The sequence below is a fragment of the Jatropha curcas genome, chromosome 2 (assembly GCF_041381405.1).
Source record: "Jatropha curcas cultivar XTBG-Jc1 chromosome 2, XTBG_Jcur_1.0, whole genome shotgun sequence".
Classification (NCBI taxonomy): Eukaryota; Viridiplantae; Streptophyta; class Magnoliopsida; order Malpighiales; family Euphorbiaceae; genus Jatropha; species Jatropha curcas.
The window spans coordinates 27,258,218-27,284,680 of NC_143152.1; the positions used below are offsets into that span (position 1 = coordinate 27,258,218).

Consider the following 26,463-nt stretch of genomic DNA (forward strand, 5'->3'; position numbering starts at 1 on the left):
AGATAATAAAATACGAGAGTCTTTGGTTCGAAAAATAAAGCGGCGCGCCTTAGTTCGCCTTTTCCAGTTCCCGGCGGTTCCTCTTTCAAATCTTCAATCCCAATGGTTGGAAATGCACAGTAATCTTCAATGGAGCAACAAGTTTGGAGCTTGTGCGGGAAGTCTGTCGACAGAGATAAGCCTCTTTCTCTGCAAGCTCTAGCTTCCATGAGGTCTCTTATTGTTAATCCTCACACTTCCAATTCCACAATCTCTTCAATTCTTGAAACCCTAACTCACTCTCTCAAACTCACTGGTGATCCACTCACTTACCACCACACTCTCAAGCTACTCACCGACCTCGCATCACACCGTTCTCACCTTTCACCTCTTATGTTCCATTCGGTCTTCAACTCTCTCCTTTCCGCCAACTCAGTTCTCCTTGCTACTGAATCACTCGTCGCACTCTCTTCGATCTCAGAGAGCAATCAAAATTTACCAATCGAGCTTGATGATAGATTCTTTGTTTCGCTGTGCTTTGGTGCCTCAATTTCTGCACGGATGTGGCTTCTAAGAAATGCGAAGAGGTTTGGTGTAAGGCCATACGTCTTATTCACTGTGTTTTTGGGATTTACAAAGGACCCTTATCCCTATGTGAGGAAAGAAGCTTTGGATGGATTAGTTGGTTTGTGCAAATACGACGTTTTTGAGGATCAGACTGTTATTAAAGGATGCTATTGCCGTGGTGTTGAACTTCTAAAAGATGCAGAAGATTCTGTACGGTCTGCTGCAGTTCGTGTGGTAAGAATATGAACATGAACTATCCATATTTTATTTCTTACATTCAGTTGTTGTAGTTCTTATTTAATTGAGTAGATTTAGGAGGGATTTTGGGTGTTCTAATGGCAATATAATCCTTTTCCTTTCAAATTAGCGATCAATGCATAATGATTTCACCCCTTTTTGGTCAAATGTGAGACATGTGGTCCAAACTGCTATTTATCGGTTTTGTTCTCGTTGTGAATTCAGGTCAGTGAATGGGGTCAAATGCTTATTGCAGCTAATCGAGAGGAAGATAAAATAAAATGGTCAAATACAGTATTCCTACAGGTATTCTCTGAAACGTAATATATAAAAGACTGACACAGTGCACAAAGCATCCCACATTTGTGGGTACTGCGGTAGTACAGAGTCTCCCCAGCTTTTACATAGGTCACTAGTGAAGTAACTTCATGTTATATCAAGGCCACCCTCTGAAATGTAATCTGTGCATACACAAATCTTTTTTCCCTTACCTTTGAGTTGATGGTCTTTATTATGGCCTTTATGTATGTTTTAATTCTTCCGTAGCTAAATGTTTAAATTGGTTTTGAAAAGGATCTGCTATGCAGGTTCTTGTTTTATGCATTTGATTTCTTGATCAGTGGAAAATTGGTATCCATTGCTAATCACCTCTATATGAATACCCATAATGACTTTCAGATATTTCCAAAAGATGCAAGTATGTCATCTCATCTTCTTGGTCGTCTTTACCTTCATGGAATTATAATTCTGCTTACTTTTTAACATGGAGACAGGAAGTTGTACAAACTTAAACTCAGAGTATCTAATACAATGTTTGAATGTGACACTCAGACATCTGTGGGCCAAATATTTTTGTGACCTGATTTCTTTATTTATGATTGTATCATAAAACTATTCAAAAGTTTTGCAATTCCAAGCAATTATTCCAATCAAGTTCTGATCTTGTCTGAAATTAAGCAATTCTCTTTTATTACTCTGAAAGTTTGTGCAACTAAAATGCACACGATGACGTTTTTCTGCAGGTTTCAGTCTGTTTTAATCTTTTAACATTAACAACTTTCCAACCTTAAATGTCTTTTTGTTTGTACTTGCAGCTTGGTTCTATGGTAAGAGATATGAATGTTGGAGTCAGAATTGAAGCATTTATTGCCATTGGAAGGATACAAATGGTATCTGAGGACATTTTATTACAAACCTTATCTAAGAAGGTCCTACCAGTAATGAAAGAAAAGAAATCTCACAGTCTATGCACTGCAGACAGTTTAGAAATTTTAGCAGCAACTGCTGCTGGAGCGTTTGTTCATGGGCTCGAGGATGAATTCTTTGAGGTGCATTGGCTGGATTGTAATGTTGTTTTACCAGTTCTTATAATACATATAATACATATTTGAGACAACACTGCCTTTGGATTCTTTTTTGCTGTCCAAATTGATAACAAATAACAGTTACCTTTGCTACAATGTTTTTTTTTTTTTGGTTTATATTGTTCAGTGATAGTTGTTCGAATACCTTACCTGTCTCTCACTTGTACTTGCTCTACATGTATGTATTATACAGGATTTTGTTGCTTTGTAGAAATACCAGAATGGAGTTTGTTGCTTCTTATTAGTACTTAACACCAAATATGCCACTTTTAATTTTTATCATGCTTATTCCCATCAGTGCAAATGCATTTTCTAATGGCTGGTCATTCTGATAATGACAATGTTGTGGTTGCCTGAAGGTGAGAAAATCTGCCTGTTACTCATTGCGGAATCTCATCATACTTTCTGCTGAGTTTTCTGGTCGGGCCTTAAACCTGTTGATGGACATGCTGAATGATAATTCAATGGTTGTCAGGTTAGAAGCTTTGGAAACAGTGCATCATATGGCAACCTCTGGTTGTCTAACTGTGCAAGAGATGCACATGCATATGGTGAGTTTGTTCTTTCTCTTCAATCCTCTAATAGTTTTGAATTTCATAGAGGAATTAGAATCCATGACGTCTTCAATGTACTTAGTGCAGTAATCCTTTTGGGGAGGGTGCAATGTTTCTATTATGAAGTGAATGGAGCATATATTTAGATAGTTCCAGATCATAAAAGAATCAATCATTGTACTCTCATCATAATGGATCAAGCACATTGAACACATACATTCGTTAGAAGTTACATTATGACATCATGATAGAAGTTTAATCCCAGGTAGAGTTGGATGTAGTTATGGATTCATGTTGCCGAACCTAACTGTTTTGGATTGAGGTGTGTTTGTGTTGATGCTATACTGCAGTTCTATTATAATGATAAGTAGTTTGACTGTTAGAAATACAAAGTTTGTATTACAAACCAATTATATTTTCTTATGAATCTACAACATTCTTTTTATATGTACCATTCTAATCTTTGAAAATGATGTCTTTCTCTTTACTGTCACATGCATAATCACCTAATCATGCAAGCATTACTTTATTTTGCAGTTTCTTGGCACCTTAGTTGACAGTGACGATTTAATAAGGTCTGCTGCGAGAAAAATTTTTAGATTGGTGAAGCTGTCGTCTTTGGAGTTATTTAGACTATCTGTTGAGGGCATTCTTGAGAGTTTGCAGAAATACCCTCAGGTCTGGAACTCACTGCCTTACTTCTCTGCATAACAATTTGTATGATAATTTCTAATTCTCCCACTCAGCATACTGGGGAGAATTTTTTTTTTTTTTTTTTCTAAAAACATAAAAAATGTTCTGGGATATTCCTTCAAAGAAAAGGATCATCTGATGCATGATGTACTTTTTCTCTTATTTTCTTTAACTTGTTAAATTCTTTGTTTCTAGGAAGAAGCTGATATCTTCTCTGTTTTGTTTTATATGGGTCGAAGCCATGGGAACTTTACGGCCTGCTTTATTAAGGAGGTTTCTCAAGAGGTTAGCCTGGTTATATATGTGCTATACAATCTTGGTAACTATGCATACTATTCTGTTTGCCACGTCATTAATATGGTCTTTTGAATTTTCTATATAAACATTGATGGTGGTCCAAATTTTGTTCCTATTCAGAAAATTCATCTTTCAGAATTGGACATGAGACATTTAATTAAATGCTTCACTGGATAACTATTTGATGATTATGTTCAAAGTCCAAACAGTAATAAGAACTTCGAAAATTCATGTCATACATGCATCTTATGTTATATACAACATAGAAAGTGGAAAGCCTTAATTTAATTCCTAAATTCTGGTTTTCTTGTTAACATCATCTTTTATAAATGGAAATTTTGTAAAACGTGGCAGTAGGTAATGGTTGTAGATAAGTTTTTAAGATGTTGTCATAATGCTGCCTACTTCTGTGCATCTAGATTTTTGTGTAATAAAGAAGCTATACAAAATGATATATTCATAGAACTGATATACAAAATAATTCATAATCAGCAAATTCCTAGCATGTTTTCATACCTGCATGAAAAGTGTTCTATCATGTGTCTTTGATATGCTAATTTCAAACTAGAGAAATGTCTTAGCATATATAACCAGAGTCTTACTACCTTCAGCAGCAGGAATTTTTCTCCTGATTTCCTTTCTGCTTCTTTTTTTAAATAGCAGAAGATTTATTTTTGTTCCAATCAAAAAGCTAAAATTTTCTAAGCAACAGATTTTAACCCACCCGCTGCCCCCCCCCCCCCCCCACCAAAAAAAAACAAAAAAAAAAAGGTTTATTATATGCTTCATTTCTTGCTGGGTTTTGCACAAGTTGATATCCATTGCTCCATCTTTTGATATTCATTCAGATAGAGCCAGATTCTAATGGACATTTGGGCCTAGATAGTGCAAGAGTGGCTGCATTTCTTGTACTTGCCATCTCGGCTCCACACTCATGTGATCAGAATGGCCAAAGTATTCCACCTAGATTTTTCTCGTATGCAGTTACATTGCTAGGGCGGATTTCTTCTGCTCTGAGAGATGTTGTGGACCAGAATACGCTTTTGGAATATTTATCTCAATGCAGTAGATCCTCCATTTCTTCTGGCATGGAAATTGAAGAGGAGGAATCACTGCTGCCTTTAGTTAATGCTGATGTTACATCACATACTTGCATGGATGGTAGTAATCCTGTTGCAATGCCCGTATGTAGTGGAAATTCTGAATTTCAGCCTGTGTTATCCTGTGAAAATGGGGATGCAGTGACTTTACTTGGAGAATTCCAGCAGGAAGAGAATGATCAAGTCAGGAATTCTGTGAATCTTATCCTTGCCAAGGTCAAAGATATATGGCTGTTGGTACAATCAAGATCCATCAGTGAAGCCCTAAATACCATGAGGTTGTAATCTGGTTAGTTTTTTCTTTTTCTTTCCTATGGCTTGCTTATCTTCTGTATGGATATCCTGCATATTCTTTTTTCATGCAGGGCTTGTAAGAAAGAGTTGGCAATGTTTACTCCTGTGTTGCCTGAACCTTCTGCTTCATTGGCATTTACTTTGCAATACCTCAAGGTAATTAAACTGCTTGCTAAGATAACAGGGCACATTATGCGGAAGGTCCAGTCTTATGAAATTGGAGAAATAGAGATTCTCTTTGGTAAATTAGAAAGGAGGCTTAGGGAATTGAGGTGTAGGTTTATAGGGCTTTCTAAAGAAGAAGAGTCGCTTATCTTTGAGCTTATAGTTGTGGCATGCATACTGAGGTTGTGCAAACTTGAAGTTTGTTGCTACCTTGATACTTTGAAAAAGCTGTCTACTACAATTTCACTTTTAGAATCTCTTCACGAGGAAGGATCTATCGAATTGTCCAATTTTGTGATGGAAGTTAGTAAAACTTTGCCAGAGATAGGCACTTTAAATGGAGGAGTTTCCTTTTGTCCCCTTAGGTTTGCGAATTTGATTAATCACTATTCTGTTAAGCAGTTCAATTTATATGGAGTAAGGCATTTATCCGGAGCATTGGATGTTCCTGATAATGATTCTGAAAACCCTCTTCCTTTTGTCTTGGGCTTACCTGTAGCCATACCTTTAGAGATTACTTTACACAATGTTTCAAGTGATGCTAGGTTGTGGCTTCGGATGGCAATGAATGAAGAGCTGGTTCAGTTTGTCTTTTTAGATTTGAACATTCTTGGAGGCTGTGATGAGGTGAAGAAACTTACATTTACTGCACCTTTTTACAGAACTCCAAGAGCAGGTTCCTTCACATTAAGAATTTGTGTTGGAATGGAATGCTTGTTTGAGGATGTTCATTCAGTCAAAAGCCTTGGAGGTCCGAAACATGCATTAGTATATATTTGCCCTGAAAAAGAAGTTTATCTGTGCTCAGTTTAGGACTAACTGGCTTTGTGACGATGATTACACCAATTTTTCAAAAGCCACACATTGATTACTAAACCCAAGCCATCTGCTGGCTAGAAATTCATGCGTCAGAATGACTCGTGTATGGAACTTTGATGTTCCTTCTGGTGGTCATGGAACTAGCTTCATTCCAGAAGGGTCCAGATCAGCTTTCATGGTAATTTAAATGTGTATCATTTGTCAGGTTAAACAGAATGAATTTCTTCCTCTTTGATATCGGTTCTGACAAGAATTCTTTGATGACAGGAACTTGCTTATTTCCCATGATGTTCATTCAAAAAATGTTTCCAATTACCCGAATGGAACTTCCAAAACTATTCTTGGAAATTTGTTGAAGTTGATGCTTCGAAGAATGTGAATTGTATAATTATAACAGTCGCTCTATGAAGGTACGTTCCCGCTTCATGATATGGTGTCGACTATACTGCCTTTGTGTTTGCTACGTTGGCTTCTTTTGGCTTCTTTGTGTTTCCATAGAGAAGGCAATTATAAGTTCTCCATTAGGTTACGTTTACAAGTATATCATTTATTTACCAAATATCATTCTTCTCCCCTGACTTATTGCATGTATCATTCAATAAAGAGATATAACAATATAAATTTTCCTATTATCAAATTAAATATCATTTTTATAAAGAAGTAGAATTTTAAACAGGTATGCCTGCTTCTGCCTTGCTTTTAAATTTCTGCATCACTTCTACCTTGGTCGTAATGGAAAGGGATGTTAGTTGCAAACCCATCATGCCTCTAACCATTGCCATGCTTACAGACTCGCACAACGCGAGCGAGGACATTCTATTCATCTTCTTCAGTGGTGTTTTAGATCTCCAGCCCCAAGTTTGACCCTTTTTCTTTTCAATGTTTATCCTGCCTTTGTTATACAAATCCCTTTTGGTTTTGTAGGTAACTAATAAATATATGTGTGTTCGTATCATTGCTTGAATCAATCTGGAGTCAGTTTTTATATTATTGGCATTGCTGCCACAAACATGTAATTGCCAAATCAGCTAAAAAACCAGTAACAAACATGGGAAAATTACAGAACAACCTACAAAGTTTAACCACAATCACAATCAACTATTTTACAATTGCATTTGGAGCTTTAACAATTAACCCCATAATCAATTCATATCATCAAAATTGAAATAACTGACTGCAGGAAGAACTTATCCTCCCGAGTGGCAGTAGTTGATGCAAATCTTTCCAAACTAAGACTTGCGAAATCGTTTAATTGTCTGTGGTAAATGTTTTGTCATCCAAGATCTTACGCGGCTCTGTGATAGGCAAAATAGAAGCAAGGAATTGAGGCAAAGGAGAAAAAAGTAGTACCAAAACCAAATAGGCCATCTAATTCGTAATTTGCCAAAAAAAAAAAAAAAAAAAAAAAAAATTTATGATGGATCGACTCAAATTAAAATTTCAAAGATCAAAACAGAATTATAAAATGTAATAGCTTTACATCCATTATTCTTATTTGAGAAATATTTTTGGTACTCACCATGAATTACTTTAATTGAGATATTAAATGGACAGGACTGTGATATAGCCTGTTTTTAACTGATTAGTCATCATTTAGAAGCAAAGACAACTACCCCTACAGATGCAAGAGGCACAGAGAACAAAAGTATTCCTCCACATATTGGCATGCAGACATCTGTGTTCACATCATTCGACGATTGTAAGATCATTAGCTCCCAAGCCATCCTAACAAACAGCAACAAGTTGACAGCAAAAACTGGTGATTAGCATGGAGTTTGCCATTGAAACGAGCATTGCTATATCCGTGGCCATGCCAAACATACAGGCTTGGACTACAACCCTCTGTTCTCCATGCCCATCCAAAATCAACTACTGCCTCTATGACTACAAAACAACAGCTGACAAGAAGCATCTTTTCCTAACAGCTGTCGTCATATTTTCTTGCCATCCCTGACCCTCCTTGAAATGTTCAACCTGATACACAGGGAACGAAGATCAGCACAGAATTATGAAGCTGCAAGATAACTACATAAAGAATGTTTGGTGGAAATATCACAAATACCGTGTCTAGAATGTTTTCATCAGATCTCAACCCTCCCATCACATATATAGTTTCACCAACAACTGCAGCAGCAGAATATCCTCTAGACTTGTTCATTGGCTCTCCTTCAACCCACAAGTCAAGACGTGGATCAAATACTTCAGTGCTTTGAACCATTGTGTTTCCATCAAAACCACCAAGGGCATACCTATGTAAAAAATGTTTATATCAAATGCATGAAAATATTGACGCCCGGAAGATGAGAAATCACAATCACAGCCTTCAGTGGCATAATTTCATACTTTCTAGAGAATTAGTTATTTCTAAAAATGCTGGGTGCCTCAGTTTGTTAATCTGAAATTTGAGGTTTATGTATCTCTCAAATCATTGGTATATTAATTGGATCTCATCTGCAGTGTACAAGGACTGCATTCACCTCAGACTATATTTAACATTTTTGTGTTCTAAGAAATAGGAACATAATTGAGTAAAATGAATTTCAGAAGAAGGATGAGAAACAGTGACTTTCTGAGGCAGATCATAACCTTGGAAACCTGATGTTATGTACTAACCTGTTATCTAATAAGCAAAACTATTGCCTTCTCCTACAACCAGGTGAACAGTCATAATAAAGTTCCACAAAAGCTGAAATATATATATAAAAATTAAAAAAAAAAAATGAAGAAGAATTGAAGAACTTACAGTTTTTCATTCAAAACAACCAAAGAGTGGCAGCCCCTCTTTGTGTTCATGCTTGCAATTCTGGTCCAACAATGTTCTCTAGGGTCAAATCTTTCAGCAGACCTGAGAATAAAAATGTTTAAATCAGACACCGAAAAGGATTTTCAAGTTCATACCATCAGGTGCATTTCTATACGAGAGCATATTGCCAATATCTACACCATTAAAGACATGGTCTGCTTCACTTTAAAATATTTTCTTGTAATAAGCCTCTCCAAACATTACCACCTACACTCTCAGCAGCTTAAAAAACCAGCAACAGACCATGATAATATAAGGTTGTAAAACCTACAGGCATGATATTAAATAGTCTTTCACACAACATAGCATAACTGATCAGAAAATATTATTCAAGGCAAGGTAAAGAAATCAATACTTAATTTTCTCAAGATTAGTGGGTTCAAAGACTAAAATATTGCATATAATGCAGGAGAGCAAATTGCAATTAAGCATATACATATCTCAATTAATAATTGGAGTAATGCCAGCAAGCATATGAACACAAGAGGATCTAGCAAGGAAAATAAAAAGAGGATGGCATCTTACTTCAAATAATCATTCCCATCAAATCCTCCTGTAGCATAAAGTGCACTATTGAATTCCACAGCAGCAAGAGCAAATCGCTGGAGTTAAAAAAAAAAAAAAAAAACTGTTAATCAGCTTTAACATGCAAGATTCATTATGACATTACACATTGAGTCCATTGAGAAATTCCTCAACAAAAAAACCATACAAAGGAAGAACCAAAAATAGGAAGGTGTGTGTAACTTCAAACCAGGCATACCACATCCATGAAATCAATTGCAAATCAATAGCCTGAGCAATGGAATTGGAACCCAGAAAGATGATGTTCTAGAAAGAGATTTTTCACCTAAAAAAAGTGTCATTTTATAAATGCCAAATTCTAAATGTGACGAGAGCATTAAAACTTAATAACCACTTGATAAGAAATATTTTATTCCTTCAACTCTAAGAACTGAACCATTACTTTTCTATTTTATTACTACTAGGATTACATAACTTAATTCAGAAGTTAACCAATTCTTCCCCCTTTTAAGTTAAATCATTACATAAAAATATGAAGCATACATTATTTCTACCTAATTCAATTAGGTGTGTGAACAACGATGAACCATCTGAGATAACTACCTACACAATATTACAAATATCCATGGCAGAAGAAAATCAACATCGCTGAAAGTTCAACTTTAGGACCAATATCTTAAATTTTTGAAAGATAAGCTAACATAGTATCTCCATATGATAACAAAAATGCCAGTGGTGACAACACCTCTTTTTTGTGGATCACATATCAAAGCAATTCTCTTCTCTTTTGAGCTTTATAGTAATGTTGCATTATCTTATACTTATGTCAGATTTTGAAGCATTCAGGTAGCAACAACATTTTTTCAGTATCGTATAGAAAACATTAAGAATTTCGCAAATTTTAGTATAAGCTTGGTGTTTCGTGTTCTAAAGTCCAAGTTCACAACTAAAGCCTAAAGATCCAAGAATGACAAAAAGGTAATAATAAAGCTAATTTCTGAAAAATATATGCATCATGTTTTCTCCTGATATGTGAATTTAAAATGCTAAAGACATGTGCTGCCACATCATAAGTGAACCAAAAGAACCACATGACAAGCAATAGGTTTAACTTTTTTCACTTATCATTCTCTAGGTTGGGTGTATTGGAGGATTCTATTGACTTGGGATTATTGTTGGATTTTGATAAATTTTTCCTGGATTTCTAATAAAATAAATTTATTTTGTTGATCCAAAAAAAAAAAGGTTTACCTTTTGTAGCATCGATCTTGTTCGAATCCAACGTCCAACATCAAAATCAAGCATTTCAACACTTGAAAAGGATTCCAACCCATTCCCACCACCAATTGCAAATATTTTGTCCTTTAAAGTGGCACCACCTAAACTCCCCTTTTTCTCCGTCAGGTTTGGGCGCAAGGTCCACTGATCATTAGCTGGATTGTATGATTCAACTTTCATGCAAAACAAGAGAATTGTTAGGCATGACCAGGCTTTAAGCATTTATAAGCAACCACTAAAAGATTTGCTAAGAGCTAATACCTGAGTCATACCACAAATTGCCACTACCCCCGCCAAAAACATAAACCTCATCATTCAATTTCGCAGTGGAAGCATATGAACGAACAGTGCTCATTGGCTTCAAAGACTGTAAAACATCATTTTCAGGAAAATACAAATCTAAAGATGACAACCAAGATTCACCATCGTATCCCCCCACCAGATAAATAGACTTAGAAGTGTCCAGATCCAGATCATCAAAAGAATTACTTGCTGTATTAGTAGGGTCCATATCCAGATCATCAAAAGAACTACCTCCTGAATTATTAATGTCTCTCATGGAAGGATTGGACAGAGACTCTAACATCATACAGCGATCTTTCAACTTTTGAATTTGTTCTTCTGCAACAGCCTGAAATGCCACATGCACCAAATAGAAATAAATAAAAATGAAGGAGATGATAGGTAATAGACAAATAAAGATATGCACCATTTCCATAAATAGTATATACTAAACAGTAACTATTTTCAAAGGATGAGTAATTGAATTTTTCAAAATTCAAAAATAGAACAACAAATTAGACCTGGAGATGAGTAGGGAATGAGACAGACATAATAACCAACATTGCCAGGGAATTAGTGTAGGTGATACTGGCCCTTTTTCTTTTAATCTTTTAAAATAGATCCCTTTCTCCTTTTTTATAAAGAGTGATCCAATGCACAAAGCATCCCACATTCGAGGGCGCTACGAGTGTTAATGTATGCAGCCGATGGCCTCCCATCACTGTCAAAGACTCAAAGCCAGTTTCCTGAAACCTCTCTTTTCCCTTCCCCCTACTTTGAAAAGAGGCTGTTTCCATAGCTCAAGCCCATGATCTCCGAGTTAAAATTGGATTAACTTTATTGTTACACCAAACCACCCTCCATTCTCCCGTTCTATAATAATAATGAAAAAAAAAATTACCTTTCATTTCCCTCCCTCACTCCCAACATCTTTTTAATAGAAAACATTCACAAGTAGTATATTTTCAGTATATGTGTGTGTGTGTGTGCACGCGCGTATACACACACCATTTCGGATTTAACTTAATTTCTCAAGTGAAATTCATCATCATTAAAAGGCCATTAAACACAAAGAAAACCACAAACAAATGAAAATTAATAGAAAAAATTTCATAAATCCCTATGCCAAACTTAAACTAGCAATTTGAAAAGTTCAATTTCTTAAATGAATTCAATGATTCGATTTCCCTCATATGATAATTAACGATGTTGTGGATGCGGTCAATTCCATGGAATCACAGATGGTTAAATGGTTAGCAATATAAACTGCAGAGCATAGTAGTAAAAGAATTGGCAGAATACAAACTATACCAGTTTCTGCTCCAAATGACACATCTTCAACATTTGTTCTCTTTTAAAAGCCTTAAGCTCCTCCATCCCTTGCACCAACTACAGAATAGAGGGAAAACAGATGAGAATGAACACATATGAAAACAGATATAGCAGCAATATCTAAATAGGAAATAGAAGATATACGATCAGCATGCATCCTCTACCTGAGCTATAATGTACTGACAATTAGATGAGGTACAAGGGGTTTCATCATTCTTCATTCCCAAATGCATCTGTTCCTCAACAGGACCTTTCTCCTCCAAGCACATATCATTTACAGTGGCAGAATTGTCCACACAATCCCTCAAAGGCAAATTTTTAGATTCATTATTATGAGCCAATTCTTGCAGTTCTTTGAGTAAAAGATCTTCATGATCTTGCTCCACCATCTTAATGTCCAACTGGTTTTGTAGAGGCCTATCCTTGCCAGCTAAAGAAGAAGCATCCATGGAATTGGTTTTGCTACTTGATTGATTTTGGAACAATGAATTGACTGCTGTGAACCCCTCATCTCTTCTTTTAGGCACAGGAAGAGGTTTGTGAACACTTATCCAGTTTGTTGTATTCTCAGGTATAGAAGAACCAGGAGTAACTGCTAGCGATGCTAGTAACGATGTCAGCTTGCTGGTTTGTGCATGGTCGAGCTCAAACCAGAAATGATTACGAATATAATAGTTTTCTGCAATTATTGGTTTAAACTGTTCTTCACGCAATGGGTGGCATTGTAGACAGATATGAATTTGAACCTTATAAAAAGCAGAAGAATATCAATAGAAAAGCCTTCTCTTGATCATAGTTCATCATGTATCAAATACAATCATATCATTGAAGAACTAGACCTCTTAGGCAAGACTTCATATAATACCTGTGCAGGATATTGGGTTCTTCGAGAGCCATTGTCTGTCCATGCATATGGGTTAATATTCATTTGGCCAGAGCTAGCAGCTTCAAAGATTCCATGTAGTTTCCTATCGCTATAGTTAAAAAGGAACAGTGGCAAGCTTGGCTCAATATTTTTCACATATGACCAGTGTTCAGCTGGCAAGCCTAATCAAGTTGAAGTATTTTATGAGGTCACGGAGATATGACTCTGTATAAATCGCATACCATCTGCTAAAATTCATTCTTTGATTTCAAAAAAACAAAAAAAAAAAACATTATCAATCATGTAAAAACAAATACAGAAAAGCCAGCTATCGGAGTTGAACTGATGAGATTACGAGCAAATATATAAATAAACTCCCGAAAGATAAATGACTATAGGAGGTCATTTTTTTGAGATCCATCCAGTGCTCAGCAAATTAAAGTCTCGCAAAACTAAGAAATATGTTTTCCAAGCTCATGGCACTCACTGCCATTTCAGTTTTCATATTTACAGACAAGGAGCCCAAATTTAGTAGTAGTTATGCAACATTTGCGATTTTATACTTTTGCATGGAGAAACAAGGAAAAGAAATTTTGAATCTCACAAAGAGTATGAATCCATGGGAACAGAGTGTTCCCTTAGTAGGCAAAGCTAAAAGAAAGAAACTAACTACCTAAGCATGGAATTGAAAGACAAACGACTGACCAAAGAGTTGTGCAGAGAGGCATTCACCCATGGTGCTATTCTTGCAGCCAAATATGACACCTGCAAGCTGGCTTTTTTTCAAATTTCTAGCATGTGATGTGCTGTTTGCATAATTTGGAGGCATAGTTCCTCTTCCACTGATAATGAGAGAGTTTGCTTTCCTTCCAGCCCCAATCCTACGATCACGTTATAATGATACTGCATAGGAAATAGTCTTGTCCTTCAAGTACAAGTATAGAACTCAAATGCGCGACAAATGAAGGCCAACATTGACGTAAAAAACATACCCTACAATTTTAAGATAACTGATTCAACTATTGAGACGAGCCAACGTAGTACCAAAAAAGAATTATGGGTACAAATGGAAAACTACAAAAAGCATTTTGAGTTAATTAGCCCCAAATAACAAGCATAAAGGCTAAAGGGCTAATATTTGTGAATGAAGCACAACATCAAACACATGATGCACAATCCGTTGGTCACACGTATACACACTCCAAAACAAAACAATTAAGTTCTCCATACGGATTCCTTTCTCAAAGCAAAAATTCAGCAATATAAAAATTCTTCTAACGTAACCAGGAAATCGAAAACCATAAAGAATCATAATATAAAGACACAGAAGGTTCTCATAAACAAAAAGGCGAGGCTTTAAAGTATTAACAGAGACTGATAAACAAAAAAGAAATGACGATGTTCATCCATAAATCTGCACATTTAATAGATTCAGAGGCCTAAAAATAAAAACATGAACAGAATATTGAATTGCTCAGTTAAAGAAAGGGAATAACAATATCACAGAACACACTTACCAACTCGGGTTATAGGGCCAATAAACGGAAAGAATATACGACAAACCGCACCATTTATCGAAAATACTAAATTTACTTAAACCCTAAAATGCGAAAATCTGTACAAATGAAAAATGAAAGATCAAGCTTAAAGATGATGCTCTCATTCGAATAAACAAGAAGTATCGCATGCGATTATAAATGGAAGAAGAGAAAAAGAGTTGCAGAACGACGGAAGGGGAAAAGAGAAGTCAGAACCGTAACTTGAAGCTTGAAGAAGTTAGTGGGTGAGCAGAAAGGGAGTGAGGGGTAAAGCTCTCGCCGTAATAAACTCAAGAAGCGCGAAACGGACAGAAGTACGTAAAGAGGAGACAAAAAATTTTAAAAATAGACTTATAGCTTTCGGCGTCTGACGTATTCACATAGCATGTGTCGCGTAGTAAAATAATAATAATTATTTGAGCAAAACAATATAATAATTAATAATGTTGAATTGAATTTGCATGGCATCGGCAATGCTAAATAAGCGAAAGAATGGAATAATAAATATAATGAAATTCATTTCAAAAAAAATATATATAATGAAATGGACGCAGAAAATTTTTATATATTTAATATACAATATGAAATAAAGAATGTAATGAAAATTAGTAAAAGACTGAAATATCTTTTATTTTATTAAATGGAGGAGAAAAATGGAATATATAAATAATAAAAGAAAAGGAGCATGTATAGAATTTAAAATATATTATATGGAATTATGGAATTGGGATTCAGAAACCATAGATACAAATCTTAGGGTGTGTTTACTTGTAGAAAACTACTCCAGTTTTCTAGAAAAGTTTTTCAATAAAATTGAAAAATAAAGTTTTGTGTTGAAATAAGTCAGTTTTCTATTTAGAAAATTAGAAAACAGTTTTTCAGTTTTTTAAAATTTAACTAAGATGTGGAAAACAGCTTTAAGTTGTTTTTTAGAGTTTTTCTTTATAACAAAAGACATGTTTTCAAAATGTTTTTCACTTTTTTAAAATGACATTTTCATAATTAAAATTATAATATTTAAAAATAATTTTTTCTATAAAATATTTTCATTTGAAAGAATAAAAATATTTAAGTAAAATAAAATTTTATATTATGCTTTAATAAATAATTAATTTTATTATTACAAATATATTATCTTTTATTATTAAAAATTTTTACAAAATAATAAAAAATGATATTATTATTATAAATAATCAATAGTAAAAATTCAAAAAATTTTAAGTACAAAATTTCTAAATTTATTTTATAATATTTTATTTCTTTTAATTATGAAAGTTATGAATAGTATTTATAAAATTAAATTAAAATATAAATTTTTATTATTATCAAGTAAATGCATTTTTCATTTTTTATTTTTAATTTTTATTTTTTAAGAAAACTCTTTTATTAAAAAAGAGAAAATAGAAAATAGAAAACCGTTAACTGATTTCTGTAATTTCTCAACTTATCTCTCTTGAGCGCAAGTACTCCGTAACCTCATCATGTGACTAATGAAGATCCATTTTGTGAAGATGCACATGCATGTTTTTTTCATTAAAATATAATCAAATTCATTATCTAATCACTCTCTATTTTAGAAAATCAATTATACGATCTTCAAATTTAATGCATGTCCACCTTAATCCAAAAAGAATATCTTTTATTTATGCGAAAAAAATGGATTTAAAAAAGAAAAGGAAAAATAAATCAAAAAGATATTCTTAATGAATAATTGAATTCGAGTTTAGAAAATAGTTTATTCCTATTGTGTAATTCGCAGTATTATTTCAGTTCATTAGGCCTTCTAACGAATAAAAAAATTAAATTTTTTACTTTTTGATATTTCATTCAACAATTTTAGAACACAAATCAATATTCAAAATTAAAATTTACAAATTTTTAAGTTTAAAATATTTGATAATATTTAAAATTTAAAATTTTTAATTAAATGAAATGTTAGTATTTAATTTTTTATTTTATTCAACAAATTTAAAACACAAATCAATATTTTAAATTAAAACTTTCAATGGACAACAACTTATGCATGTATAATTTAAAAGTTGCAATTAAATTAAAGTGACTTTGAATAAATGAAATATATCAGTAAATTTTCGAATAATTTATAATTTAAAAACTTAATTCTAGTAACATTCATTTATTCTAGGCTTAAAAATTAAAATTTTAAACTTAATTTCTAATTTTGCATAAATACTGCCTACTTGAGTCTAGGACAAGATAAAAAATTTAAAAAAAAAAAAAAAAAAAAGAAGTAGAATAGAAAGAACATACTAGAAAAACAATTGTTTACAAGTTCATGGAGGCCAAAATTTTGAAAGGCGGACTAGAAAGACGGATCCCATAAAGGAGCGTTAGCTTGATGGGTTTTGGGATTTAACCGTATCCAAGTCCAATCTAACTTTGGGTTGGAACGAAACAAGGACAAAGACGTGGCCCAAAAATCCATTTTGGGCTTCAGCAATGATGATACACACCCATCAAAATCATTAACTTTTTACATATTGAATCAATAATCTTTTTAAAAATAATTAGTAAATCTTATGTACTGAATTAATAATCTATCTAAAATTAGTTTAGGTATTTTAGTTAATATTTTTATAATTAAGTCCTTTTCATGTAATTATGTAAGTTATTTTACTCTTTTTTTTTGTATATCTTTTAAATTTTGAATGTTTGATAACAAAATTAAGACTTTTCAAGACTTATAGTTTTAGAGATTGAAATATTAAGAGAGATATAAGATTAGGTGAGAGAAACAAAACAGAGAAAATCATGAATATGATTTAGCGATATGGTAATTAAAAAAAAGAAATTAAAAATAAAATTATATTTATCGAAATATATATTATTTTGTGAGAAAAGTGGTGAACAGTGCAATCCATCATCCTCTTATGATTTTATAACAAAGTCACAAACATTTAAATTTTTTTTCAAAATTAATTAACATGAAACCTTATAAAAGTTCAACTTGGAATCTTTGATAACAAAATTGACCCCATGTTCGCCACCATGCCTACCATTTGGGACCCTTGCATCCACTGAAAAAAGGGTTAAAGGTGGTGGTTACTCCACGAAGATATCTGCAAATGTCCTGTGCCTGCGGCTGTGGCTATTGGGAACTTGGAGAAAATATCAAACACCCATTACCAATTACCAAAAGCTTCTCCTCATATCAATCAATCAATCAATCAATCGATCAATCAAAACTGAATCTAACTGTTTAAGAGAGTTAGGTTCATTTTCATTTACCAGAGAGGGTAAAAATCCATAAAACTTGACCATTCATAGACTGCTACTTATTTGACATTTCCATGTCCATCCCTGCTGATTAGGGTTATGATGCCAAAACCCTTAACTTGTGCTATGAAAAGCAGTATGGCCTACTGAGTACTGACCAACTTGGTGTACTCAGTGTAAGTGGGAAATGTGGGTTCATTTTCAAAGGTTCATTAAAGTCAGCATATTCATACACGATACCTCTTATGCTTTTACTTGATTATAGACCAAACACTACAAGAGAAACTGGCGTTGCACAGTTGTTTTTTTTCTGTCCTAACTTGCTTAACTTACAAATCTACTGTTATGTTTTCTTTTTAACTTATTCACTGAGCATCCAATCCATCCATTTATGATTTGTCTGGTAAAATTAGCTGTTTTGATAGTCGTAATTATTTTAACAAAATTTAGTTGGTTCAGTAGCTTTATATAAAATGCTAAAAGGGTTAACTTTTTATAAAATATGGCTTTAACCTTTAAAAGTTAAGTCAAACTTTATGTTACCGAACAATGTAAAAGTTAAAACACTAAAATCTACTTAAAAAGCTATTATCGAACATAACTTTAAGAATAAAGCACTCTCAGCTTCGCATTGACAATTTACTATAAATACGAAAAAAGATTTACCTACACTCGGTATATGAACTCATATATATATTAAATTAATCGCAAATAATGCTTTAGTTTAAACAAAAGTATTCTCGACCATACATTTAGGTAAAAAGATAAAGCATTAACATTTTTTTTTTAAATAAAACTTTTTTTGATTGTGAGACCACTCGTGTATCCTGAGTTTAAGCAATGATTTTCCAAATAACAAGCGAACAAAACTCTTCTAGTTCATGAATATATTGGCTGAACATATAAATTTACTCCTAAAATTTATTATTTTAATTTTTACTTTGAACCGTCAAATATTCCAACTTATGAAATTATACCTACTAAACACTTTAATTTGTAAAGTAATTTCAACTTACAAAATTACATCAATTAAACACCTATTAGATACTTAAAAATTATAAAAATTATTGTTCCAAAACAAAACATATACTAACTGCATATCAAATTATTATTTTGCATATAACAATCAAAAATCTAAAAAATTATGTAAAATATGAAAAATTGTGTAATATTACCAAAATATATAAATTTAAATATACAATAAGTTATCACAAAGTTAGGGTGAATTTATATATTATAAAATTCATTTGACTTGCTTGTAAGGTCATATGTTGTCCATGTTCATGCACATTATTAATGGTTGGTCAATTTATTTAGAGTACGATAAAACTAATAGAGATTGGATATTTGCATAATAATGATATATGATTAAATGTGTTGGTAACATGAGTTACTCTCATTATGCTTTTTATCGCTATATGCTAAATAATTTCAACCAATCTAATTTTTCTATAGTTATTAATTGTTAGTTACCTTTTTCTTTTTCTTTTAATTATGAGGATTTTCGATCTAACGTCCCAATGAGTGATTGCTTGATTCGCTTCATGGTCAGAGGCTAAGGTCTATTCAATAAACTTAATTGTTTTAGTAGCTTTTAACTGTTTTAATAATTGTCAGTTGTTTTATTAGTAGTTAGCCATTAAATATTATGTGTTAGTGGTTAACGATTATATAGTAATTTAAAATAAAAGTGTTCGATACAAATACCTGTTTGATTAGCCGTTTAATATAAAATGATAAAAAAAAGGTATGTAAGCAAGCGAGGAATAAGGTAAATACAAATGATGGGTATAGATGTTATAATGAAATTATAAAACACTAAACGTTAAGAAAGATAACGTTTTATAAAATACAGTATCTGACTCTAAACACTAAGGTAGATATTATATTACCGAACTGTATGGTTAATTAAGATAGTGTTTCAACCCTGTCAAAATACTAAATACCAGTTCAAACGCTGCTGCCGAAGTACCATTTCAATAAAAAACAAATTTTAATAGCTTGAAATCTTAAATTTTAATTAGTTTAGTTCAGTTAATTAACCTTTTTTTTAAGAATAATCTCCTTATTAAATTTAATAATATGAAAAGTAAGGGCTTTGTGTTTAATTCCCTAATTTTTTTAGCACACTAATGCATATTTTAGTGGTAAATGCATATACGGCCTGACAATATATCTAAGGTCGAATCCGCTCCCAATGCTCAAAAAAAAAAAAAAGTCCCTCATTTTTTAAAATGAAAATTTCTTTTAATAGAATAGAATTTTTGATTAATTTTTTTGGGATACAAAGGGAATGAAAGCTCAACCAAAAATAAGAGAGTCAAATCAAAGGAATTTTGTTGACATGGATTACTAATTATCACAGTGTGTTGATTGTCAACCGTTCAGTTAGTTACAACTATAACCAACCATCATAAATTTTCACTTTTGAATATTTTTCTCATATTTCATAATAAACTTTGAAAAATATAAACTTCATAATGTTCATTTTTTTAGTTTTTCAAAAATTTTCATGTTTTCTAACTTATTTTGTACAATATAAACAGAATATAAATGAAGAAAAAAAAAAGTAATAACTATGGAGAAAAAAAAAAAAAAGATAGAAAAAACAATGCATGCATGTCACTTTATCAATGTCCAAAAATCCAAAAAGTTTCTTAATTATTCATCTTTTTTTTTTTTTTTCTCTCTCACTCTTTTTCATCTAAGAAAATTCTGATCCTACGTGAGCTGTATCGCTCGTCTCATTCTGTGTTTAGTCGTTACTGGTGGGACATGAAAGGTTAAAAGAGAGTATAACTTTGGAAGAATCTCAGGCAGATGTTCTTATGTTTCCTCAATTTTCTATGATTGATTTATATTATGAAAAATTGTCTGAAAAACCATTATCGTTTTTATTGCAATACTGAAAATTAATTAAAAATATTAAATTTATTGTTAACTATAAAAAAGATATAGAAAAATGATAAATTATGGTTGCCACTCATAATTATGACCGGTGATAAATGATAATTAACAGTAATTGATGATGATCATTGACGATCGGTTTATCATAAGTGACTATGCATTATTTATTACTTTCATTTAATTGAAAATTAAATATCTACAACAAAATTATAAAATTCAAATTCCTTTCTAATTTAACAACAACAATCAATAAATAAAATATAGAATATCCTCAATTAGCAATAAATAGCTATTCGATACTTTTGAGGAGGCAGCATTATTGTGAATTATGAATAGCCATTTTGAGAGTTCTGGAAACATAGCAAAAAGACGTATTTCAGCCGTATGAGAAGAAAATGGAAATGCTGTTGCTGCCTACCATGTGACTTTGGCAGGTTTCTGATTTCAACCATTATAAATTTTTTTTTATTATTTTTTAAATAAGTTGTTTAAATCTAGATATAAGTGATTTGTTTATGGTTTAGCCATAGAAATGGAGTTAGTATTATGTATAAACTATAAATAGGAAACTGTTTTTATCAATAAAATTTTTATAATGCTAATATTTGTTTGTAACTCTTCTCAAACAAAAAGATATTTGTTATTTAACATATTTTAAGAAATAATTGTAAAATATGCTTCACAACCGGGATTCCAAGGGAATGCGTATATTTTTATCAAAATTGCTATGGTAAAGGATTTGTCATTAGGGATAAGGGATGCGATCTAATTTTAGTGGGTTCAGATAGTATTTTTACTATTTGTATTGGATTTGAGTTCAAGAACTCGGTTACCCGATAACCCGTTATGCGTTTAATAAATATTTAAAATAATTATTTTTTAAAAAAGTTAGATATATATATATATACTCCTTTTTTATTATAATTAATGCTATAATTATATTTAACATGTATATTATATTTTTTATTAAGTCAAAATAATAAATTTTATAATTTTTACTTACTTTTTATTTTTGAAAAATGAAAATAAAAAGTATTTTTAATGTTAAAAGGGTTCAGAGATTTAAACGGACAATTATAATTGAATTTGTGACGGATTCGAATATTAAAGATAAAATTCTAAACGAATTCAAGATAAGTTTTGGTACTTAATTTATAATCAAGCTCAGGTTTAGATTGTGCTTTTAAGCGGCTACTCGACCCGTTGTCATCCCTATGTATCATGTCTCTATATCAAAACTTATGTGGCTCGATACATAAATTCATCTTTGAACTTTGCAAATTTATTGTGCATTTAAATTTGTAAATTTTGATAAAATTGCATATTTTTTATACTAATAACAATAACTTTTAGGATTTTTGACTTTTATATGTAGAATATTAATTTGATTTATAATTTATATAACTTTTGAAACAATAATTTTGACATTTTCTAAATATCTAATAAGTGTTTAATTCATCTTATTTTACAAGTCGGAGTACTTAACAAAAATAATTTTACAAATTGAAATATCTAACATGTATGATTCTATAAATAAAAATATGTGGTGGGTCAAAATAAAAATTAATGGTGCACAATATTAAAATAATAAAGTTGAAAGAATAAATTTATATATTCTACGAATATTATACAGTAATCTGTCCAAGAGAGAGGCTTCTGTTTTAATTGATAAATAAAAGAAATTTTAGGATAGATTTACAAATGCGAGATGTTTGGGATTCTTTTTTATTATTATTATTATTATTTTTGTATAGAAAATATTACTAACATAAATAGACAGTAATAAACTTTTTGGAGTGTGGTGATAAAAGGGTATTTAATGAAGGTGCAATAGTGAAAAGCTAAAAAAAGGTTGAAATCACAAAATTGAAAAAGCAAAAGGAGAAAGAGATTAGGCAGAATAGTTTACAATTTAACATTAAGCTTTTTCCCATTTACCTATGTTTTTGTAACCTTCTTCATCACTCCACTTTAAACAACGGACCTTTTCTAGATTTGAATTCTTTTCTTGATATGTTAAGAGCGAGAGAGGGAAAGGAAATTCATAATGCAAATGATGAAATATAATTAAGGGAGCATGTAGTTATTATAATCTTATAGGTTCCTTTACCAACCTATGAACTTATCCAGAAATGAAAAGTCACATTTTGAACTTGGGAGTAAAAAAGGAAAATGGGGTTTGAGTGGGTAAAATGATTAGTGGACCAAACTACATCCCTAATTTTAATTACATTCACTTACAAAATAATCAGATCCCCAAAAATTCTCCACGTTGCCAATGCCATTTTCCTCCTTTGCTTTTAGAATCCAATGCAAAGTAAAATATTCCGGCCTTTTCCCTTAAAAGTGGGGCCGAAAGGTTTCCCTTCTATTTTCTTAAGTCCAAGTTTCACACTATCCTGTAAAGAATTTCAAAGAATAAATTGCTACCATGTAGTGGAATCTATGATTCCAATACTTTCAAATTTGGATTTTGTTGGGATTGAAATGGATAAGTTATACTCAATTCATGCTTTATAGAAAATATCATCCATGTTTGTTTTAAATTTATAAAGTTAAATTTTAAATACCCATTAAGATGGTAGTATGATTAATCTTCGGGTCTTGAGTTTAAATTTTCTAAATAAGAATCTTGTTAGTTTGGCAGGTGTGAAAGCAGGAAATCCAGAACAAATAGGCACATGCTAGTGCATAACTCTAGATTGAGCAAGAATGCCACATTGAGGAGCACAGTCCCCTCATTAAATGTGTGTCTTATAAATTATTTAGATGCACATAATAAGAAATGAAATGAAATAATGCAACTTCTGTAACAAAATTTTGCGTGCACATAGCGAAGAGAAGACGACAGGGCAATGATAACGCACAGGCCAATCATTTTCACACCTAGATTCAAGCATCATTGTCTCTGCTACCAAATATTGGTTTGAAAATGATGTTTCATATATGCTGTGCCCGTGCTTTTGTTCTTGTGATTCTGTCTTCAATCACAGATTAGCAGCTGGGTTTTCAGCGTTTCAAATCAAATTAATAATATTAATCCCAATTTTTTTTCATTAATTTCGCTATTGAACTACTGATATCTATGAGTTAAGACTATAAAAAGAGAATGAAAATAACTATGAACTAAATATAGAAGAAATGCCATGCAGTTTCTGAATGTGATGATACGTGCAAATGAAATCATATGATGGAGGAAGTAAATAGAAACGCAGGAGATGTAAAGTAATGATTTTGTAATTTTATATCAAATGAAATGAAATAATAATGGATAAAAAGAAAGAGGTGGTCCACATGTATGTTTGTTGTTTCTTGTGAGGAAGATAATAATTCATAATTCATTAATTTTGTGTTTTGTAATAAAATTACCCCGACAATGCCACATTCACAGGGGAGTACAATGCAACAATTGTTATAAAGATGTCTTAATTGCTCTGAGTACTCTTCCTTTTTTTTTTTTTTAAGTAAAAAAAAAAAATCAATTATTGGTCAGTTGCTTCAGAAATTTTTAGTCAAAAGTTAATGGTAATTACAGTGCCTTTTCAATTGATACGTAAAGAAGACGCTCATAAAACTTAATTACCTTAATTACATTTAGGCATGGACAGGACACATTGACCAGATTTTGTTTTGGCACTGCCTGCTTACGAAAATAGAATGAGAACTGATGATTCATGGACCAGCTAAAGGTTCTTGCCATGCTTAAACTGCTGCTCCAAACTGATCTGGTTTAATGTTAATCAATTTATTTTGTTCGTTAAGATCGATGCGTCAGTCCTTCTAATGGAATGGTAATTTTGAATTCTTACTCGAAGAATTAATTTTGATTAATTTATTCATTTTTGAATTATTAATCAAATATAAAGAAAATATTAATTGTTTAATATAAATTTTTGGATAAAAGCCAAGCCAGTTTGCTTCCTAACTTAGTAATTCAGAGAAAAGCCCCAAATTCATATTTGGCTCTATTTGCCTCGTGATTTTGTAATTTTAGGTGCAATTTGCTTAAAATTAATGTTTGACTAAAAAAATTTAAATGAAAAATTAAAGAATTCAATTATTTTATTTTAAGATTGATATATCCACTCTTTTAATGGAAGTCAATTTTAAATTCGTAATTAAATATGAAAAGTTTTAATTAATTATTAAATCTCAAATTATTAATAAAAATGGAAAGCAAACATTTTCCAACATTTTTAACTGTATGTATTTTAAAGTTTTTGAAAAATAAAATCACTTTTTTTTTTTGGAAAACATTACACTGAAATATATAAATTATAATTTTTTTATCAATAAAATACAGTGAGCGTGAATCGAATATGCAATCTTCAATTAACGCTCTCTCAATTGAATTATTCCCGCAGTTATAACAACTCTTTACCGCTAAAACTTCAGGAGTAAAACATAAGTATGTATCAAAATGCAAATGATTTTATTATTAAATCACTTGTCATTTTTTAAGAAGTTCTAATAAAAATAGTAAATTCTGACTCTATTGCCAATCCTTTAGAAAAAGAAAATCATTCAAAAATAAAAATGAGACTGAATTGAATAAAAAAATAGCTTTGAATAAAAAATAGAACATAAAAAGAAATTGATATTCGAAAAAGATGAAGGAGCAATTTGTACAATAATTATGATACAGACAAAGGAAAGGAGTAGAAATGAGGTAACCTTTCGATAAAATCTTCAAACATGTCTAATGCTGACAGACTAATCTTCTTTGTAAAAAAGCTGTGTCTGTCTTCCACCACGTCCACTCCACCATACTTACAGGACCACAAACCACTATCATAATCCGTCTTAATTACAGTAAACCTTAAAATTTACTTTGTTTCGAGTGAGTGGAATTAGCTAAAAAATTTCATATTAAAGCGTTTCCCTTTGGGAGTCCAGTTCTCAGTCCAGTCAAGAATCAAACATCACGATACAAATACAATACCAACAACAAGCACTGTTTGGCGCCCGATACTCGAGAGAGAAAGAGAGAAAGAAGTATGTGGGTGGGTCCCTTCTGCGAGTAAAAGGAAATAGTGTTGTTTGTATTGCGAGGTGAGGCGGGCCCCACCCTTTGTCCCTCAATTATTATTACCTTCCCTTCCCTGCAAGCCACTGCCTCTGCCTCTTTCTCTGCATTTCTCTTTCCGTACGGCTTCTCACCTCAGTCCTCAGCTCGCTCGGCTTATATTGTATATTTTGAAATAAAAGAAAAAGATAATTATAAGAGATGACTTTTTTGAAAAAAAGAGACATAAGCCAATGAAAGGTAAAAAAAAAAAAAAAGAAAATAAAAATAAAAAAGGTGAAGGCTATCTATGAAATTAAACAGATAAAGTTTAGTTAAACATTAAACATGAATATGTAAGTTAAAGTAATTGCTAATTCTAAACGAAGTTGTCGAATAAAAAATTATATTTCTTAAAAAAAAGTACATTGAAACACGATCAATCAATAATGAAATCACACTTGACGCGAAGCAGCGCGTGACAAGGTGAAGGCGAGTTAAGTTGAGGCATATATGGTTTTCAAAAAAAAAAAACAAAAAAAAAAAAAAAAAAAGAAAAATTCAAACAAACATCGCGGCTCGTATCACGTCTCTCTCTCTCTCTCCCCATTTTTCATCAGTTGTT

At 31.9% G+C, this 26,463-nt stretch overlaps 2 protein-coding genes across 11 annotated transcripts; one reads left to right on the forward strand and one right to left on the reverse strand.

Moving 5' to 3' along the window:
• SIEL (ARM repeat superfamily protein) lies at positions 1-7,054 on the forward strand. 2 transcript variants are annotated; one of them, XM_020684881.3, is made up of 10 exons: positions 1-780; positions 1,009-1,089; positions 1,878-2,111; positions 2,507-2,698; positions 3,239-3,379; positions 3,590-3,679; positions 4,540-5,069; positions 5,157-6,247; positions 6,337-6,479; positions 6,746-7,054. In XM_020684881.3, exons 1-8 carry the CDS (start codon positions 130-132, stop codon positions 6,061-6,063), a joined length of 2,826 nt encoding a protein of 941 aa, XP_020540540.1. In that variant the 5' UTR covers positions 1-129; the 3' UTR covers positions 6,064-6,247; positions 6,337-6,479; positions 6,746-7,054. The 2 variants fall into 2 exon arrangements, with proteins under 2 accessions (XP_020540540.1, XP_020540539.1); XM_020684880.3 differs by lacking the exon at positions 6,746-7,054 and having other exon boundaries at positions 6,337-6,607.
• A 447-nt stretch (positions 7,055-7,501) lies between these two features.
• On the reverse strand, positions 7,502-15,049 carry LOC105648083 (influenza virus NS1A-binding protein). Of its 9 annotated transcripts, none has more exons than XM_020684883.3 (12): positions 14,915-14,984; positions 14,672-14,769; positions 13,860-14,057; positions 13,155-13,336; positions 12,454-13,035; positions 12,269-12,346; positions 10,937-11,306; positions 10,649-10,848; positions 9,398-9,474; positions 8,813-8,914; positions 8,132-8,318; positions 7,502-8,043 (listed from the first exon to the last, which is right to left on the reverse strand). In XM_020684883.3, the coding sequence occupies exons 3-12, from the start codon at positions 13,981-13,983 to the stop codon at positions 7,954-7,956; spliced, it is 1,992 nt and encodes a 663-aa protein (XP_020540542.1). In that variant the 5' UTR covers positions 13,984-14,057; positions 14,672-14,769; positions 14,915-14,984; the 3' UTR covers positions 7,502-7,953. The 9 variants fall into 9 exon arrangements, with proteins under 9 accessions (XP_020540542.1, XP_020540541.1, XP_089573746.1 ...); XM_020684882.3 differs by having other exon boundaries at positions 13,860-14,147; XM_089717620.1 differs by lacking the exon at positions 14,672-14,769 and having other exon boundaries at positions 14,915-15,049.
• Positions 15,050-26,463: the final 11,414 nt, after the last annotated feature.

Bases quoted from the DNA above. Each gene is read 5' to 3' on its own strand.
- LOC105648083 (XM_089717620.1), bottom strand. From the start codon at position 13,983: ATGCCTCCAAATTATGCAAACAGCACATCACATGCTAGAAATTTGAAA. The intron at 13,337-13,859 runs GTCAGTCGTTTG...CAACTTGATTAG, and splicing joins CCTCTCTGCACAACTCTTTG to GCTTGCCAGCTGAACACTGG. The intron at 8,915-9,397 runs GTAAGATGCCAT...TTTTATTCTCAG, and splicing joins GATGGGAATGATTATTTGAA to GTCTGCTGAAAGATTTGACC.
- SIEL (XM_020684881.3), top strand. From the start codon at position 130: ATGGAGCAACAAGTTTGGAGCTTGTGCGGGAAGTCTGTCGACAGAGAT. The intron at 2,699-3,238 runs GTGAGTTTGTTC...TTTATTTTGCAG, and splicing joins AAGAGATGCACATGCATATG to TTTCTTGGCACCTTAGTTGA. The intron at 3,680-4,539 runs GTTAGCCTGGTT...ATATTCATTCAG, and splicing joins TTAAGGAGGTTTCTCAAGAG to ATAGAGCCAGATTCTAATGG.